This window comes from Lathamus discolor, chromosome 4 (genome assembly GCF_037157495.1).
Source record: "Lathamus discolor isolate bLatDis1 chromosome 4, bLatDis1.hap1, whole genome shotgun sequence".
NCBI classification, from domain to species: Eukaryota; Metazoa; Chordata; class Aves; order Psittaciformes; family Psittacidae; genus Lathamus; species Lathamus discolor.
The window spans coordinates 127,111,761-127,130,547 of record NC_088887.1 but is presented as its reverse complement, the minus strand read 5'-3'; the positions used below and the strand labels follow the sequence as shown (position 1 = coordinate 127,130,547).

The 18,787-nt window shown below is 51.9% G+C and overlaps 1 protein-coding gene across 3 annotated transcripts in view; it reads left to right on the top strand.

Annotated features, from left to right (window-relative positions):
- The window catches only part of SLCO2B1 (solute carrier organic anion transporter family member 2B1), a 56,543-nt gene extending 44,021 nt beyond the window's left edge, over window positions 1-12,522 (top strand). For all 3 annotated transcript variants that reach the window (XM_065678961.1, XM_065678962.1, XM_065678963.1), the window contains 7 exons: window positions 479-643; window positions 2,632-2,824; window positions 4,120-4,279; window positions 8,783-8,952; window positions 10,736-10,800; window positions 11,479-11,599; window positions 12,000-12,522. In XM_065678961.1, coding sequence (XP_065535033.1) covers window positions 479-643; window positions 2,632-2,824; window positions 4,120-4,279; window positions 8,783-8,952; window positions 10,736-10,800; window positions 11,479-11,599; window positions 12,000-12,174 — 1,049 coding nt within the window. In that variant the 3' untranslated portion in view covers window positions 12,175-12,522. The remainder of the gene's footprint in view (window positions 1-478; window positions 644-2,631; window positions 2,825-4,119; window positions 4,280-8,782; window positions 8,953-10,735; window positions 10,801-11,478; window positions 11,600-11,999) is intronic.
- The last annotated feature ends 6,265 nt before the right edge of the window (window positions 12,523-18,787 follow it).

Genomic DNA, 18,787 nt, shown 5'->3' with positions numbered 1-18,787 from the left:
ACCACGCGAACAATGCCCTTCTTTACGTGCTTTAACTTTCAATCAGGCTTGAACTGCTCAGGCAGTGGGACCAGATGATCACTGCGCGTCACTTCCAACTGAAAACCCTACTTTGCTCCTGGCAACAACTAATTCTGCCATTGATTCACCCATCCCATGCCTGGTTCTGGAGGCAGGTGGGATGAGGGATCATCAGCTTCCATCTCTCACCCTGGTTTGCAGTTTTTAGGTCAATTTTTGCAGTGTCACGATGCTTCATTCCAGCTTTTTAATATCCAAATGGTCACTCAATCAAGCCCTGAAATGATAAACCCTGAAAGCAAGCCCTTTTGTAAATGAAATGTTCAGAAGAGCTCATCACTCCTAAAGAATTAATTCAGTGCATAAAATGTAGGAAAATCCAGGGTTTTGCCACTTTCCTTGGGTCATTTTGCTGTACACCTCCTCTCTATGCAACAGTTTTCCCTTTTCCTTCCAGATTTCCCCCTGGTGCTGCTGAGGAACCTGCGCCATCCCGTCTTCCTGCTGGTGGTGTTGGCTCAGGTCAACCTCTCTGCCATGGTTGCTGGGTTAGCCACGTTCATGGGGAAGTTCCTGGAGAGGCAGTTCTCCCTCACAGCGTCCCTGGCCAACATGATCATCGGTGAGTGCTGCTGTCGAGGCTTTGAGCCCCTCTTAGAGCTTAAGCTGGAGATCACCGTTCAGTGCGGAGGAGGCCACAAGGATGAGCAGGGGCTGGAGCAACTCCTGTATGGAGCCAGGCTGAGAGCACTGGGGCTGTTCAGCCTGGATAACAGGAGCTGCATGGAGACCTCAGAGCAGCTTCCAGTGTCTGAAGGGGGCTACAAGGATGCTGGGGAAGGACTCTTCATCAGGGACTGCAGTGACAGGACAAGGGGTGATGGGTTCAGACTGAAACAGGGGAAGTTCAGGTTGGAGATAAGGCAGAAGCTCTTCCCTGTGAGGGTGCTGAGGCGCTGGCACAGGGTGCCCAGAGAAGCTGTGGCTGCCCCATCCCTGGCAGTGCTCAAGGCCAGGTTGGACACAGGGGCTTGGAGCAAGCTGCTCCAGTGGAAAGGGTCCCTGCCTATGGCAGGGGTTGGTGCCGGATGAGCTTTAAGGTCCCTTCCAACCCAAACCACTCCATGATTCCTGAGAAGGAACATTTCCTGCGGAGCCGAGGCAGAGGTGACACAAGGTCCTTGCCTGTAGTTTCTCAGCTGCTATCTGCTTCCCTTCCTTTACACTTCTTGCTAGAAGAAAATCTTTTAAGACCTGGCTAGATGTTTGTTATCTCAAGCTGTTCAGTATAATCAAGGAAAGGAAAGCGACTCATTGCTTCAAGGGAGCAAGGAAACAACGGATATGAACTGTGCGTGTTGCTGTAGCGGGGGTTACTTTACATCAGTCATTGGGTTAAGGGTCTTTAAATAGTCGCTAGTAAATAAAATGCAAGCCTGCAGAGATGTAAGAATGCATCTGAAGGCGCTTTGGAGGAAGAGGCCAATCAGGCTCTGATCGCGCCTGAACTCTTCAGCACGTTTTCTATAGTCAGACTCATTGCTTGTAGTTGTTGATCTACTTGTGTGCCGTCGGTGTTGTTAGGAAGGAAAAGAGTAAGTGCTGAGCAGGATATGTGCTCGGGAGATTAGCCTGCTTTTGCTTGCATTGTAATATCCAGAATATCCTGTCCGAGGCTGAGGTCTCCCTCTGTGATCTTCTCATGGTAATAAAAGTACAAAGAAGAGCACTCTCCTCTTGTAAAATCAGCTGGGGAGTTCAGAGATCCAGACGGGGAAGTATTTTAAATACACTTCAGCACAAACAGCAGGAATCCTCGTAAGAAAGAGTTTTCTGAAGTCCACAGCAAATAAATCAGAGGAAAAGGATCGGAGCAGAATGGCAAAGCCCAAGCTAACTACAGGCAGAAAGGTTAAAGGCGGCAGCAGTGGTGTCCTGCACTGATGTGCCCTGCTGAGCTCTTCCCAGGCTTGATTTACCCACCCTGTTAAAGGGTAAAAACCCTGTTTCTTGGGTGAATTGATCTAGCTTTTGTTCCCAGCTACTAAATCTTGGTTTGCCTTCTTCTGTCAGATCAAAAAGCCTTCTGCAGTTGGAAAACCCTTCCTCGTGTGGGTATTTATTGGCTGAAAGCAACTTCCCCATTGATTCTTTGTTGAATTAAACAGGTTGCGCTTTGATATCCCTTTATAAAAGTGGGGTTTGTCGAATGCCAAGTGTGTGATGGAAACCTTCACAGTTTTACACCGATGACAACTGAAATGGGCAGATGGTTGCATTACACAGAGATGTAATATCTTCTCTGGGTTCACTTGATGTTTTTGCCTTGTCTACACTGAAAAGTCACATTTGCTGGGTGAAGCATAGGTTTTGACTGGTCCCTCCATCTTCCACGCATGGATACGTAAGACAGCCAGTCTGCTGTGGGATCCTGCTGGTTTTGCATCTTAGCATCATCCCGCTGGTCCTTGCAAAAGCCTTGGTACCCATCAGAGCACAGATGCTACAAACCAGGAACCCAACAGCAAATCCTCTGGGCCTTTGTTATAATGAAGGGACTGATATGGATCAGAGGATGGAGAATAGGGTTCAGGACCTGTCTTTCCCCAGGTGCTGTGAACATCCCCGGGGCCATGGTCGGCATCGTGGTCGGCGGTGCCATCCTGAAGCGGTTCCAGATGTCCTTGAGGCAATGCAGTGCTATGTGTGTCCTCGGCATGTTCCTCTGCCTGGTCGTGGCCTTCCCCCTCCTCTTCCTCGGCTGCCCCACACAGAAGGTCATGGGTGTTACCTACAGTGAGAGGTACTGACAGGGTGGGAACGGGGGCGATCATTCCAGGGATGTGGATACACCCCAATTCCCATCTGCACTGATTGGGGTGGAGGTGGGAGTTAAGCAGAATACCCAGAAATGGACTTATTCCCTAATGAGAGACAGTGAATGGTGATAAAATGAGGCTAGAGATCAATGCTGCGGTGAATAGACACTGATTTCATTGCGTTCTTCCTCCTTCCATCTTCATGGACTGGTTGTGAAACCCAAAGTGAACGTTATTGGCACAAACAGCCCAAGATTAAAAATTCATCTTGGAAAGTGCAGCCCTTACTCAGAGGAGAAGAGTTTGGGCAGGGGCCAGCCCTGGGATCACACCTTCAAAGCTGTGGCTGCTTCCCTACGCAGCTAAACATGGGCAGGACCTTCTTGGTCCAGAGCGTCTGTAAAGTCTTGTGTTCAGCATCCTGCCGTCTCGGTGGAAGCTGGGCTGAGCCCTAAGTGGGAAGCTCACCACCTCTGTGGTGCTGCAAATACCCCAAGAACCCAGATTTGGGGCTAAATGTGGAGGAAGTGGGTGATTTTCTGGACTGCTTGTGGTCAGGATGCTTTGTACAGGCAGAGCCAAGGCTTGGGGGGTTGTAGTGGAATTTCTGTGGGTCCTCACACTTAGGCCAAGGGGAATGGCTTGAACCTGCCCGAGGGGAGACTGAGCTGAGCTCTTAGGCAGAAGCTCTTCCCTGTGAGGGTGCTGAGGCGCTGGCACAGGGTGCCCAGAGAAGCTGTGGCTGCCCCATCCCTGGCAGTGCTCAAGGCCAGGTTGGACACAGGGGCTTGGAGCAAGCTGCTCCAGTGGAAGGGGTCCCTGCCCATGGCAGGGCTTGGAGCTGGAGGAGCTTTAAGGTCCCTTCAACCCAAACCACTCCAGGATTCTATGACATGGGGAGGGTTTTGTTGAGCAATCAAATGTTTCTCTGCTAATCCCAATGTACCTGCAGTGTATTTTCAGTATATTTATGATACTCAATACCATGCGTTAATATTACAAGGGGTAACGGGTTCAAACTGAAACAGGGGAAGTTTAGATTGGATCTAAGGAGGAAATTCTTTCCTGTGAGGGTGCTGAGGCACTGGAATGGGTTGCTCAGGGAGGTTGTGAGTGCTCCATCACTGGCAGTGTTCAAGGCCAGGCTGGATGAAGCCTTGGGTGGGATGGTTTAGTGTGAGGTGTCCCTGCCCATGGCAGGGGGGTTGGAACTGGATGATCTTGAGGTCCTTTCCAACCCAAACTGTTCTATGATTCTAACATTTTCCTCCTGCTGTAGCTCTGAATTTGGACACCACGCCTTGGAGTGCAACCTCCAGTGCAACTGCCCTGAGAAAGCCTATAACCCCATCTGTGGCTCCAACGCTATCGAATACATCTCACCCTGTTCTGCTGGCTGCAGGGGTGTGAATATCGATGCAGACAACAACTCAGTCCTGGTAAGTCATTCCTGCGCTGCATCCCTGTCCTGGCATGGGATGGATAATGAGGGATGCCCCATGCTGTGCTCAGGTCTGGTGGCTGGGTTTTCTGATGTGTGTTAGTGTTGGACAAGCTCCGCATGACCGTGTGGGATGGGCAGGAGAAGGTTGGAAACATCCCAAGAAAAGCCTGGTGTCTGTTAGCACTCTCCAGTATAACAGTCCTCGGCCAAGGTATCCAACCTTTTGGGACACCAAAGTGTCCTTCCCTGTCAGCTGTTCTGTCATTGGGTCTGGTTTAGCTCCACAACCCCCAGCTTCAATATCTCCCTGCTACCCAGCAGGCTGAGTGGACTTCTTGCATGGAAGATGCAAAGACCATGCAAAGACGCATAGAAGATGCAAAGACCTTCTGCTTTCCCCTCACCCTTAAATGCTCTTCAACAAGGATGAGCTTTAAGATCCCTTCCAACACAAACCAGTCTGTGATTCTATGATCTAGTTCCACCCCCCTGCCATGAGCAGGGACACCTTCAACTGGAAGCTGAAAACACTCAACTGATACCTACGGCTGCAGAAGCAGCCAGGTTATCTCCATCATATACCTTGGTTTAGCTGTGTTACATCTATAGATGAAGAGGGAGGAGGCAGCTCTTGCTTTTGGGGACTTGGGGAGCAGCTCTGTGTGCTCTGAGCCAGCCGATGGAGGGACCACTGCCCCAGTACACCCAGCACTGACATTTAGTCAGTGACTGCTGTGGGAGGGCCTTGGTAAAGCAATGTTATTCCACCTTTCAGCCTGCCGATCTGCAGGTTACAAAGTCATGATCCAGTTGCAATGTGCATCCTCCCTGTAAATACCAGTTCTCAACCCATGTGTCTGCACAGGAGGATGATTTAGTGGGAAAATCCAATGGGAGCTGGAGAAATGGGGCTTGCTCTTGGCTTGGCCTTGATTTGCAGACCTGGAAGTGCTATTGTCCTGCCCTGTGCTTCTCTCTCTTCTGCTGCTCCCTGCCTCTCACCCAAACCCCGATGGGGCTGAGTATTCACAGTGCCAGTTGTCAGCTGAGTCTCCAGGCAATGCAGTTCAGCAAACAAATCGGAAGGAAGGCTTTGCCAGTTCAAATACCTATCTGAAACACATTAGCGATCCATACAGGGTGAGTAGCTTCCCGCTGGGTTCTTGGCACAGGATGTAATGGTAGCAAGGGACTGTCTGGGCACTTTTTAGCAGCATTTTGTTAATTAACAACACTTCATTCTAATAACCATTATGTTTTGTGCCAAGGCTTAGTCCCAGATGTACTTTTCTGCATCCCTGTGCCTGTGTTTAGAACAGCGGGGCTTTTTCAACTGCTTCTTCCTTCCCAAAGATGTCTCCAGCCCTTTGACATCCTAAATTCCTGAATGTGACCCACTCCTGCATTTGTTACATGTGTAATTATGTGGAGCCAGGTGCTACAGCAAAACTGGGGCTCCCTGGATGGTGCCATCAAATACCACTTGGTAAAGCCAACGTTAGCTCTTCCTTTAGCACTGAGATACTTTGCTGGATCTTCTTGCCACCTATAGAATCATCTTAGAGTCATAGGATGCTCTGGGTTGGAAGGGACCTTAAAGCTCCTCCAGCTCCAACCCCTGCCCCGGGCAGGGACCCCTTCCACTGGAGCAGCTTGCTCCAAGCCCCTGTGTCCAACCTGGCCTTGAGCACTGCCAGGGATGGGGCAGCCACAGCTTCTCTGGGCACCCTGTGCCAGCGCCTCAGCACCCTCACAGGGAAGAGCTTCTGCCTAAGAGCTCAGCTCAGTCTCCCCTCGGGCAGGTTCAAGCCATTCCCCATGGCCTGGCCCTACAGGCCCTTGTCCCAAGCCCCTCTCCATGCTTGGAGCCTCCAGCCAACACAAAGCTGTCTTTGAGTCCCTTTAATTCCTGACTCTGACTCTTTGCAAGGTGCTGGTTGCACGGATCAAGCGAGTTTTAATTTATCTAATTGCATTTCTGTGGACTGCGTTGGCCCAAATTCATCCCAGCTATCGCAAGCACTCATCTGTGCTGGGTCCCCTGGAGACCCTGCTCTCTGCCCATGACGGCAGAAGGAGCCCAGATGCTGAGTTTGGTTTCGCTCGTTTCAGATGGCTGAAGAAGATAAATCCCTCAATTTAGATTCTAAATCCTCTTTCCCCGAGGTGGGAGGAGGGATTTTGTCCCCTTCCATCCCAAATCTCCCCCTGTGCTCTCAGCCAAGAGCAGTCTCTTGTGGGTCTCTTATGGGCATCAGCCATGCCCCTTCCCCAGGCAGTGATGTGGCAGTGGGGACTTAGGAGACCCTGGTCTGCTCCTGCCTCTGGGATCACCCTTCTGCAAACTGCCAGCCCGGTGTGAGTCTGGCTCCCTCCAGCAACAGTAAAATCACGCCCATTTCAGCCAAAGGTCTTGAAAAAGAGGTTTCTTGTTCAAGAAAAAGAGAATTGTGACTGAAACCTGGAGAAAAAGGCAAAATTCCCCTGTTTCTTGCCCCAGGGCATCTTCCCTTTGCTAGCGCTGTGCCAGGAATTTATGACCCTCTCTCAAAGGTGAGATTTTGCATTTTCCACATGCAAGTGATTTCTGATTTAGTCCTCCCCTGAGCCTGGCTCTGGCTTTGATTGCAGCTCTGCTCTGCATGGAGCCACTGGATGGAGGGGTTTGCAGTAGGAGACAAGGTGGGTACAGGGGATGGAGCCTAGGCTGCTCCCCTGGAGATTTCCTCCTAAAGATCATAGAATCAACCAGGATGGAAAAGAGCTTCAGGGCCACCCAGTGCAGCCATTGCCCCACGGCCACCCCTGCCCCATGGCACCGAGGCCTCGTCTCCACGGGGTGTGAACCCTTGCAGGGCCGGTGCCTGCAGCCCTGCCCTGGGCAGCCTGTTCCAATGCCTGAGCACCCTCTGGGGCAGGAATTGTTCCTCAGCTCCATCTAAACCTGCCCTGGGGCAGCTTGAGGCCGCTTCCTCTTGTCCCATCCCTTGTTCCTTGGGAGCAGAGCCCAGCCCCTCCTGGCTCCATCCTCCTGGCAGGCACTTGTAGGGAGCCATCAGGTCCCCCCTGAGCCTTCTCTTCTCCATCTGAACCCCCCAGGTCCCTCAGCCGTTCCCCATCACACTTGGGCTCCAGGCCCTGCCCCAGCTCCATTCCCTTCTCTGGCCCCACTCCAGCCCCTCAATGTCTCTCTTAAATACAGATGTAGCACAGGTGGGTAAACTCACATCAGGCTTTAATGTTTTATCAGCTGTGTTTATTTCACACCAGGAGTCCAGATTTATTCAGGATGCCAGAGCATTCATACGGCAGATGATGACATTGAAATAAACCTGTGTGTAAGCATCTTCAGTGCATAGCAGACATGAAACAAGCATAGAAGGTTTGCTGCAGGGAGTAGGGAGGCATTGCTGCGGCTCACACCAACAAGGCAAGGATGCTTCTGGGTTGGGAGCACTTCCAGATGCCTCTGGAAGCACAGAGAGATGAACCAAGGTACCACTGTAGATGACACTGGAGGACCCCAGCTCCATAGGAGTGAGCAGTGGTTGAGGCAAAGAAACCCAGCAGGGTGCTGGGGAGCATCCCCAAGGGCATCCCCACAGGGATGAAGGTGCCACTGTCCCACTGTGCTCGGCGCTGGGCACGGCACCCCTGGAACATGGGGTCAGGTCGGGTCCTGCTGCACAGCAAAGCTGTGGCCGGGCTGGAGAGGGGCCAGAGAAGGGCCACAGCGATGGTCCAAGGGCTGGGCAGCAGTGAGGAAAGGCTGCGAGAGCTGGGACTGTTCAGCTGGAGAAGAGAAGGCGCAGGGAGCCCTGATCCATGTGCCAGGAGGTCAGTGTGGCTGCAGGGAAGGTGGAGGCTCCCTTTGGACAAGGAGTCCCATGGAAAGCCGAGGGGTGAAGGGCACAAGTTACTGCTGGGAGATTCCCAATGGACACAAGAGGAGAATCATTGCCACTGAGAGCAAGCAGCCACTGGAATAACCTGCCCAGGGAAGTGGTGACTCCCCAGGGTTGGACACTGCTCAGATGGGGCTGCCCAGGGCGCTGGGCATCCAGTGTGGGTCACGCTGTGCCTGGAGAGGTTGGAGCAGGTGATCCTTGAGTTCCCTTCCGCTGGGATTCCATGATCCTGTGGTTTGAACCAAGGTACCACGGTGGTACCAGCTTCCCCATCACCTGTGCGTGCTCACCTATGTGACACCCTGGTGATGCCCCTGGGGCATTGTGAGCCTGGGACCTCCTCTCAGCGATGACAGCACGTTGTAGGCTGTAGGTGGGATGGGAACCTGTGTTTCCTCAATCCACTCAGCCTGCCATTCCCATCCAGCTTTATCATATGCGCATCTTCCTCCCCTCAACCCCTCTCTGAAGTGCTGAGTGCTGATTACTGCTGACCATGCACAGACAACCCTGTGGCAGCTGGTACCTACCCCTGGTGTCTCCATAGCCTTGAGCAGATGAGCAGCCTCTGGTTTCTCTCCTCCCTGCAGAACTACACCGACTGCAGCTGCATCTCCGACAACGGGCTCATGGGCTCTGCCAGACCCGGGACCTGCAGCACCGGCTGCTTCCGCCTCTTCCTGCCCTTTGTGATCCTGTCCTGCCTGGCAGGGATCCTCGCCAGCACGTCCCACACGCCGTCCTTCATGCTCATCCTCAGGTGAGCACCTTGGGTTGGCCATGGTCTGGGTGCAGCTGCAAAAGCCATCCAAAAGAGCTGTTTGAAAGCCCAAGAGGTCTTTGAATCGAGGAAGGTTCTCTCCAGCTGAATCAACCCTATATTGCAGCTCATGCCCCTGTTCCTCCCGTTGTTTTTACATGGGTTTTGCATGTGTTGGTGCAGGGAATGGGGCTTCCCTGCTCCCATCAGGGCAGTGCATGTGATTGTCCATCTTCTAGGCTATGTCTGGCTCAGGAGACCTGGTGTTGCAGGGCAGGACAGAACCACCAAGCATCTCTGGTCTCTGCTGGAGCAGGAGAGGCCTTCAGGACTCGCTCTTGAAGACCCAGCACTAACAGAGCTCCTGCTTCCCTAACACTGCAAAGGCTCCTCCAAGGTCTCTTTGGTTATTGCTGCTGCTCCCTGCAGAGTTAAGCAGCCAAGTGGGGATTTCAGGCTGCTGGAGGCTGCATCATGGAGCCACGGTGCTGTGGGGCCAATTGCTCTTGTAGGGAACGTGGTGTTCAGCAGCATGCCAGGCCCCCACAGCCCCACCACCCAGCAATGGGGCCGTGGAGCTCGCAGGAACCCCACATGGCCCTCAGCACCCCTATTCCTTCAGATCCAGCAGCAGATCCTGTTCCTTCTCCCCACCATGGCTGGTACCTCAGGAACGAGATGCGCCATTAACTCAGCATTAACTCAGCACTGCAGAACTTCAGCACTTTTTAATGCAGCTCTGTGCTCAATAAAGAAGTTTAATTACTTTCCTTCCTTCTGGTGGATCTCCCTTGAGCACAGCATCCCTTCCCAGTGCAGAGAAGCAATTAGGGCTGCAGCTGCCCATGCCCTTAGAAAGGTGCCTATGGGGCAGGCTGGAGCCAACCTCAGCACAAGCCCCAGGCTGGGATGGGCAGGAGGGGGAAAAGCCATGGATTAGTCTGTACACGATATTCCCAAGCACATTTCTGTGGTCAAAGCCCTCCAAAGAGTTGCTTTTTAGGGAAAAGCTGTGGTTAAAACCTGGTTTTAGCTTGACTTGTCATTAAGTCATATAAACCCCACCTTTAATGCCATGAGTGAGGTATGTGGACAGCAGGCGGTCAGAGAGGAAAGGGAAGCTGAGTCCCCTGAAGTGATGCCCCATCCCTGGCAGTGCTCAAGGCCAGGTTGGACACAGGGGCTTGGAGCAAGCTGCTCCAGTGGAAGGGGTCCCTGCCCATGGCAGGGGTTGGAGCTGGATGAGATTTAAGGTCCCTTCCAACTCAAACCACTCCATGATTCTATGGTATGTGTTGACCTGGAGGTCCTCTCCCACCCAGTCCTCTCCCGTGCGTGACCCCATCAGGAACCACAGCCTGAAATACTTCCAGAAAACTGGGGTACCACCAAAGCACACACTGGGACATCCTCAAGGAAAGCCACTTCCTCAATGGGTAAATCTCCTCCACAACTACAAAAAGCATCCCTTCTGTTGCTTGTGTTTGCAGAGCCAGCAGCTAAATCGGGTTTTGTTTGTGACTTACTCTTTAAACAAGAAGCAAAAATACTTCACTGAGCTCCTCCCTGTCTCTTATGGAGCTCAGCAGGTTTTCCAGGCCAGGAAAGGGCGTCTGGCCTTGATGAATGAAGCTTCATCAAGACACTGATGTAAACGGGAACTGCCTGGGGTCCTGGGCTGGGTTGAAGGATGATTCGGGGGGGTGAGGTGCCCTAAGGCTTCGTGTGAGACCAGGGAGGGAAACATCCGTCTTCACGGCACAATTTCCATTCTGTGTTTCAGGAGCATCCAGCCTGAAGACAAATCCTTTGCTGTTGGGATACAGTTCATGCTGCTGAGAGTTTTAGGTAAGTGAGAACGTGTTGAAATGTCATCCTGGAACATCACGGCAGCTCCGGGGGATTCGGCAGCCCCAGGGCTACAGAACTGATGCTTAATCAGAGTTTCAGGCTGAATAAAGCCTGCTCTAAGCCAGGGAAGATGCTGCCTTGCAGGGTCTGGGAGGCTGCACATGGTGGGGAGGGAATGAGGCATCTCCAGGGGGTACATGTACATGGTGAAATAAAGAAAGCAGGGAATAAGTTCAGGTCCAGGCAGGCAGCCCTTGGCTATGTGAGGATACTGCCGCATTTGCCCTCAGTGTATCAGGGTGGCTGCAAGCCATGTCTTGTGATCCCATTAGTTAGTTTTCCTATGGTGAAAATCCATGTTCACCTGGAGACCCCCAGAACATGCCGTTGCTGTTGTGGGGTGGAGCACATAGGCACAGTGCATGAAGGAGGTGAGCATCATTCCTTTGTCAAAGAGCAATGAGAAGGAAGGACCATCTTGCATCCCAGTGGGGTGCAAACGCACAGCCAGCCCTTGGTGCTCTGTGCAGGACCAGTGGCTTCACGTGCCACCACAAAGACCATCCCCAGCCACTTTATATCCCCTCACATGGGAGAGTAACCAGGGTTGGGTTTGTCGTGGCAGAGTTGCTTCCATAACATCCCTAAGCCCCCCTTAACCCTTTCTGCTTCCAGCATGGATGCCAGGACCTGTTCTGTATGGCAGCGCCATCGACACAACCTGCATCCTCTGGGAGAAGAAGTGTGACAGGAAAGCAGCCTGCAGATACTATGACAATAACCTCTTCAGGCAAAGGTAGGGATGTGCATCAGGATAAGGGCTGAGGGAAGCCCAGGGGCAACGTGGCATCAGGCCACCTCCTACATGGGATAAGTTGCTGCATATGCCATGGTAAGCAAGCATCACCCCTGGCCCATTCTGACTCCCAGCAATGCCTACGAATGGTTTGGAAAGTCATTGGCACAAGTCAAAACCCCGAAAAGGACCCTGTTAACCTGCTGCTGTAGACCACAGAGGTCCAGTTCCAGAAGAACTCCCTGCATTGAACTCCAGGCTTGCAGCAGTTGCTGAATGCGCCCAAGGAGCCAGTCCCCATGTTCAGTGTCCGCTGGGTGTCTGGGGACACTGGGTATTGGTGCTTGATGCGCACAGGAACACGCTTCCTACCCTGATTTATTGTGTTTCCACACCACAGGTACCTTGGTCTCCAGTTTTTCTTTGAGGTTGGTGCCTTCCTGTGCTTTGTGACCGTCTACATGATCCTGAGACGGCAGGAAAGGGACGCCAGCAGTGCAGCAGGGACAAAGGCAGACCCAGAGAAGGAGAAACTGGCAGGAAACTCCATAAAGAGCCCAGAATCCAAAGTGTGACACCAGAAATCCATGTCCTTGGCGGTGAAACCATGTGAATTGTACCACACCTGAACTGTGAAGGATGGATGGTTGGAGCTGGTGGACAATGGGGCTGCTTCCTAATGTTCTGGGTGGGATGTACTACATCTGTAATGCCATGGGCTCTGCCTCCTCCACGTCAATGGTGCAGCTTACTCCTTCATGTGGATCAGTCCACACACATTAACCTTTGGACACTGCAGCCTTCTGGATTTATGTCCTCCAAAGCACTTGCTCCTGCTGACGGTCTTGGTGACGCCAGCACTGAGCAGTAACCACGGAGCTGAAGGATTCTGTGGGGTTTTTAAATAAATCATTTGTAAGAAATGGTTTTGTACTGGATCCATCCATCTCCATGAGTGATGGGTTGTCCTTGTCCCCAAAATGGCACTGTGCTTGCTCCTTTTGCTCTTGCAGTGTTAGATGGTCTCTCTTCCTTGAAGGCTTCATCCCGCTGGAGCTGACATTGATGGGGTGTTTGTCACAGGCTGTGGACCATTGCAAGGACAAACTTGTCTGCTTCACCCTGCTGCTGTGCAGATGCTGCTTTGGAGGTGAGGGGAAGGGATGAGGATGCTGGGGATGGGAGGACGTCAAAAGGAGCCACAGGTCCACCCTGGGAGAGAAGCTGCAATACCTGTTCAGTGCCTTGTTCAGCCTGGAGGAGAGAAGGCTCCTGAAGGGGAGACCTGAGAGCAGCTCCAGTGCCTAAAGGGGTCCCTGCCCGTGGCAGGGGTTGGAGCTGGAGGAGCTTTAAGGTGCCTCCAACCCAAACCTTTCTGTGATTCCATGATTCTACCCACAGACTTTGGCAGTTTGGCCACATTTTGCAGCACTAAAACTAATATTGATAATTCTTATTTCTTTATTATCAGTACTTATTCAGGGGCTTCCTGAAGCACGGCAGTGTTAAGGCTCTTTCCCATTTTCCAGTTTGAGAAAGGCAGGACTTTCCCCAGGGATGCAGGACCAGAAAGGGAGGTTGAACCCGTCCCTCTGGTAGACAGAGCTCATGGCCAAGCCATTTGCCCACAGCTCAGCCAGCCTTGCTGTGCTCCTCGAAGGGGTTACTGTCAGAGGCAGCTCTAATTATGGGGTGAAAGTCAAGTGTGGTGTTATTTTGGGGCAGTTTCCTCTATTTCCCGCATTCTTCCCATCTCAGGGCTCTTTTCCATCCAAGCATAAATCTTGTTCCTGGTCTCATGCCATCAGTGTGCAACCGCAGACCATTGGGTAACGTAATTTCTGGCTGAAGAATGGAGTTCAGTAGAAACCCCAAAACTACAAAGTTCAACCCAAATATGCAGGAGAGAGAAGGCATAGACAGAGGAGAAAACTCATTAACTCCTCACACCCAGGCAAACAGTCCCATGGTGAGGTCTGGGAGTGCAGTGGTGGAAGGGGGAAAGGCCAAATTAACACACATCAGAATGAGAAACTGATTTAATTTCATTACATTTTATTTTACTTTATTTATTTTTTTTACTTTATTTTATTTTATTTTGCTTTATTTTAGGGGTTTTGGGGGGGTATTTTTTGCGGAGCATTTTGTTCATTGAGATGAGAGACTCTCCAGCCCCTTTCGCAAGTACCTAAACACAGAGAAGTGACTTCTGGCTTAAAGAAGGTTGTTAGAAGACACACAGAAGAGTGGATGCTGAAGAGACGTAGGTGGACCCGCTCGAGGAAGGACCAGTAGCATATGTTAGCAACGAGCATCAGAAAGCCAAACTTAGGGGAGTTTTACACTGTTGTTTTCGAGCCATGAGGAGGTAGCATCTGGTTCTAAACCAGGATGCTAGCAGGCATGGAATAGAGCCGAGGTTCTATCCTGGGGTCAGCAGCAGCAGTCAGCTTTCTCCTTAGTAGCTGGTGCAGCGCTGTGTTTTGACTTCCAGCCTGGGAACAGCGCTGCTAACACCGATGTTCTTAGTTACTGCTCAGTAACGTTTACTCTGACCAAGGACTTTGTGAGCCTCATGCTCTGCTGGGGACGAGGGAGGCCGGGAGGAAGCAGAGACAGGACCCCTGACCCAAGCTAGCCAAAGGGGTATTCCATACCACAGCACGTCATGCCCAGTATAGAAACTAGGGGCTGTTACCCGGAAGGGCTAGATCACTGCTCGGTCGGGCTGGGTATCGGTCGGTGGGTGGTGAGCGGTTGTATTCTCTTCCCTTGTTATTTCCCTTATTATTGGTGGTAGCAGCAGTGGTTTGTGTTATAGCTTAGTTACTGGAGTGCTCTTATCTCAACCCATTGGAGTTACACTCTTTAGACTCTCTTCCCCATCCCTCTGGGAGCGGGCCGATGGAGGAAAGGGGACAGTGAGAGAGAGACTGTGTGGCAGCTGGGCTTAAACCATGACGGGTTCTATGGACAGGAGGAGAGAAGAGATGGTCCATGGTGCTCACTGTGGACCCTCCGTCTCTTGGCAGCCCATGAATGCGCGGCATCCCCACTGCATCCGGTGGAGAAGAAGGTTCTTTCCCAGCTCAGCACAAACCCTTGGCTCGCAGGCAGTTTCCTGCCTTGCTCAGCACAACCTCAAGTGGCTCCAGGGTATTTCCCACCCACCACAAACGAACACCAGCACATTTTGCTTTGTGTGGCATGAAAACCGGAGAGCCGCGCTGTGCTGCGCCAGGAATACCCCGGGATGGGCTTGCAGAATGACTTTATGAAGCCAGAAGGGCTGCACCTCCCTACCATCAGAGCAGATGGCTTCAGATAGGGACCAGACCATGCCTGAGCACCAAAGCAGCTCACTGCATGGGTCCAAGGAGTCCTGGGCGCTGTGCTTTGGTGTGCCAGTGCAATCCATCTGTGGATGCAGACCCTTTGCTCATCTGGGTCAGTGGACAGTGATGGGGACAGGCTCGAGGGGTTGCTGTGCTCCCACAAAGCAGCCAGTGGAGCCCTAGAGTTCCTCTGTTCTGAATCAAAGGGACCCAGTCCCGGTTTGGGCTGGGGTAGGGTTAATTTTCTTCATAGTAGCTGGTGTGGGGCTATGGTTTGGGTTTGTGCTGCAGTGTTGGTAATTCAGTGACGTTTTAGGGACTGCTGAGCTGCACTTACACAGAGGCAAGGGCTTTTCTGCTCCCCACCCCACCAGTGAGGAGAATGGGGGTGCACAAGGAGTTGAGGGGGGACATGGCTGGGACAGGTGACCCCAACTGACTCAAAGGATATCCCACACCATGTGATGTTGAGTCAGAGAACCCCAGACTAGTTTGGGTTAAAGGGACCTTAAAGCTCCTCCAGCCCCAACCCTGCCCCGGGCAGGGACCCCTTCCACTGGAGCAGCTTGCTCCAAGCCCCTGTGTCCAACCTGGCCTTGAGCACTGCCAGGGATGGGGCAGCCACAGCTTCTCTGGGCACCCTGTGCCAGCACCTCAGCACCCTCACAGGGAAGAGCTTCTGCCTAAGAGCTCAGCTCAGTCTCCCCTCGGGCAGGTTCAAGCCATTCCCCTTGGCCTGGCCCTACAGGCCCTGGTCCCAAGCCCCTCTCCAGGTTCCCTGCAGCCCCTTTAGGCACTGGAGCTGCTCTCAGGTCTCCCCTTCAGGAGCCTTCTCTTGTCCAGGCTGCCCCAGCCCAGCTCTCTCAGCCTGGCTCCAGAGCAGAGCTGCTCCAGCCCTCGCAGCATCCTCATCACGCTCAGCTTATAAAGCTGGAGGAAGAAGGAAGGAAGGGGGGACTTTGGGAGTGACGATGTTTTGTCTTCCCAAGTTGGATTTATGTGTGATGGAGCCCTGCTTTCCTGTAGATGGCTGAATACCTGCCTGGCCATGGGAAGACGAGAATGAATTCCTTGTTTTCCTTTGCTTACTTGTGCGTCTTTTACTTTCCTACTAAAGTGTCTTATCTCACCCACAGATTTCATCACTTTTACCCCTCTGATTCTCTCCCCATCCCACTGAATGGAATGAGTGAGGGAATGAATGCCTGAGCGGGGCTTGGCTGCTGGCTGGGGTTAAACCACAACAGGAACCCTCGGAGGGATGACTGTGCAGCCTTCCACAAAGCCCCCTTGTTTCTTAACTTCACACCTACCACAGCAGTGGTGTTGCTTATAGAAAGGAGGGGAAACCCCCAACCTTACACAGCAATTTGTCTTGTAAGTTTGCTCACAAACAGCATCACTCAAAGATGAACAAGTTCAATCACGTCCCTTGCACCCATGGTGCTATTTGAGGTGGCAAGGCAGGATACACCATCCCGCAGACGCCTTGCTCATGATGGATGCAGAAGCCACCCGCAGCATGTCCTGGCCAGCTCACTCCCTGTTCTTGCTGCTGGACTCGGAACTTCATGTCCATTTTCCACTTGGAAAATTCCTATCACATCACATAGAGATTTTTCGCAGGCCATACACAGGGTACAGCCTGAATTCTTGCTTTCCCCATTACCCCTCCAGCAGAGGAATGTTCCCTGCTGATAAGCATCCAGAGCAGCCAGCGTGTCTTAGCTTTGTGGTCCACTGTAGGCCTGTTATCATGCTTTTGCTGTGGTAATTTCCATTAACTTGGGCTGGAGTTTCTATAAAGAGAAGTAAACCCACTTTCCCTCTTCCCCTCCTCTGTGGTCTTTCAGAACACTGTTGAAAGGGACTGACTTGCAAGGGAAGATTAAAAGAAGGCAGTTTGGGAAGGCAACCTCCTGCTGCCAGCAGGAAGGGAGATAAAACCCAGGGAATATGAAAGGTTGTCAGCTCCAGGGTGGGAGGAAGAGTGTTTGATGGAGAGCAAGGGGCAGGCAGGTAGGACTGTAAAGGGAGGAAGCAAAGGGAGGTGTAGCATCAGCAGAATCCAGCCTGTGCTCTTATGCTTTGCCAGGTTTTCCCTAGAGGAGATATTCCCCTGGAGATAACTTAAAATAGACTTTACAAAGAACGTAAGGATATATGGTAGGCAACAGCCATGAATTACATAAGGGAGGTTAATGTGAGTCAGTCATAACTCCATTGACTTCTTTTGGTCTTGCTGCTTTGTGGTCCAGGAAGGCTAAAGAAGATAACCCGCAGCAAGGCAGGTATAGGAAGGACATCCAGACCAGGAACTGAATGCACTGGATGTGCCTGTGCAGCACTTTGTACTACCAGGTTCACAGATAGGGAGGTCAAACAGTGCCTTTAGTGCTGGTGGGAGCTGTACAGGGTCAAAAGGATGAATTAGAACCGGAGGGAAAGCTATGTCCCCAATTACAAGAAGGCTTTGCAAGGTGCAAGAGGGTTGGGTGGATGGCATCATCTCCAGCAAAGGCAGCAAGCTGGTGAGCAGAGACACAGAGCTCTGCAGGGAAGCATCTCCAAGGCTGGTTTTGTGCAGTTATGACTTTTAAATCACCCTGTTCTGGTCAATCCGTTACAAATTCATCTGTGCTCTACAGCATCTTTTCACCATGTGCTGACACTCCTTATATGTGTCTTGCCCTCCAGTACAATGCAGCCTCCAGTTTAAGCAGTTACTAAACACAGCATCATAGAAGCTCCTCAAGAGCTCAACTGTCCCATTTGAGGGTCAGGATGACAGAAATGCTCTAAGAGACCTCTGGAGGTCACCTGGTCAGCAAGACCATAACCAACACTAGGTGAAGGCAGCCATGACTTTGATCTGACTTAGAAGGACCTCCAAGGATGGAGACACCACAGCATCCTGGCGCCAGGGCTTCACCACCTTTCTGGTGTAAGATGCTTCTCCCAGTGCCCAGACCCAACAGCCCAGACCACATCTCGTGGCTGTTGCCCCTTGTCATGCTGTTTGCTGTGGGTGAAAAGAGTTCAGATGCATTCCAGTATCTGAAAGGGGCTACAAGGATGCTGCAGAGGGCCTCTTCGTAAAGAACTGTAGTCATAGGGCAAGGGGTGATGGGTTCAGACTAAATCAGGGGAGATATAGGTTGGATATAGGGAAGAAATTCTTTACTGTGAGGGTGGTGAGGATTCTGTGATGATTCAACCCTTGGTAGCCAAGGCAGTATGATGCTGCTAGAGCAGTGGTACCCAGGACAGTAAGAACACCCCAATGTACCTCACTCAACAAGTTACCCTCTATCATCTTCAAACCAGAAGGAGTTAAGACACCAAAATAAAGCTGGACCATCCGTCTCAGAGCTGCCCTTCCCCTTTTGCCCAAGCTGCCCAGTGGTTGGTGCACTGGAAAGCCCTTCAGAGCAGACAGCTCAAATCTTCACTGCAGAATTCACACACTTCCTCATGTCTTTCCTCAGGGGAAAACCTGATGCTCTCCCTCGTAACAGCAACTTTGCTTTTACTTATCCATTACACTTTGACCGTCCCTTTTCTGGAGTAAATAAACCCAAGGGATTCAATCTTTCCTTCCTTGCTCTTGTTCTCTAAATCCCCAACAGATCCATCACCGTCTCCTCTGGTCTGTCTCTGTTTCCTTCATCCATCAATGAACGTGCAGCACTTGGCTGGGCACAGCTGGGACCTCCTCAGGACCGGCCAGAGCAGGAGAGTGATGATGCTCAGTGCTAACACCTCTGGAGGGCAGCTTCACCTCTCAAACCCCCATCAACAGGGAGAACCCATAACACTGGAGCATCGCTGTGCCCAGGGCAGCATCTGCACA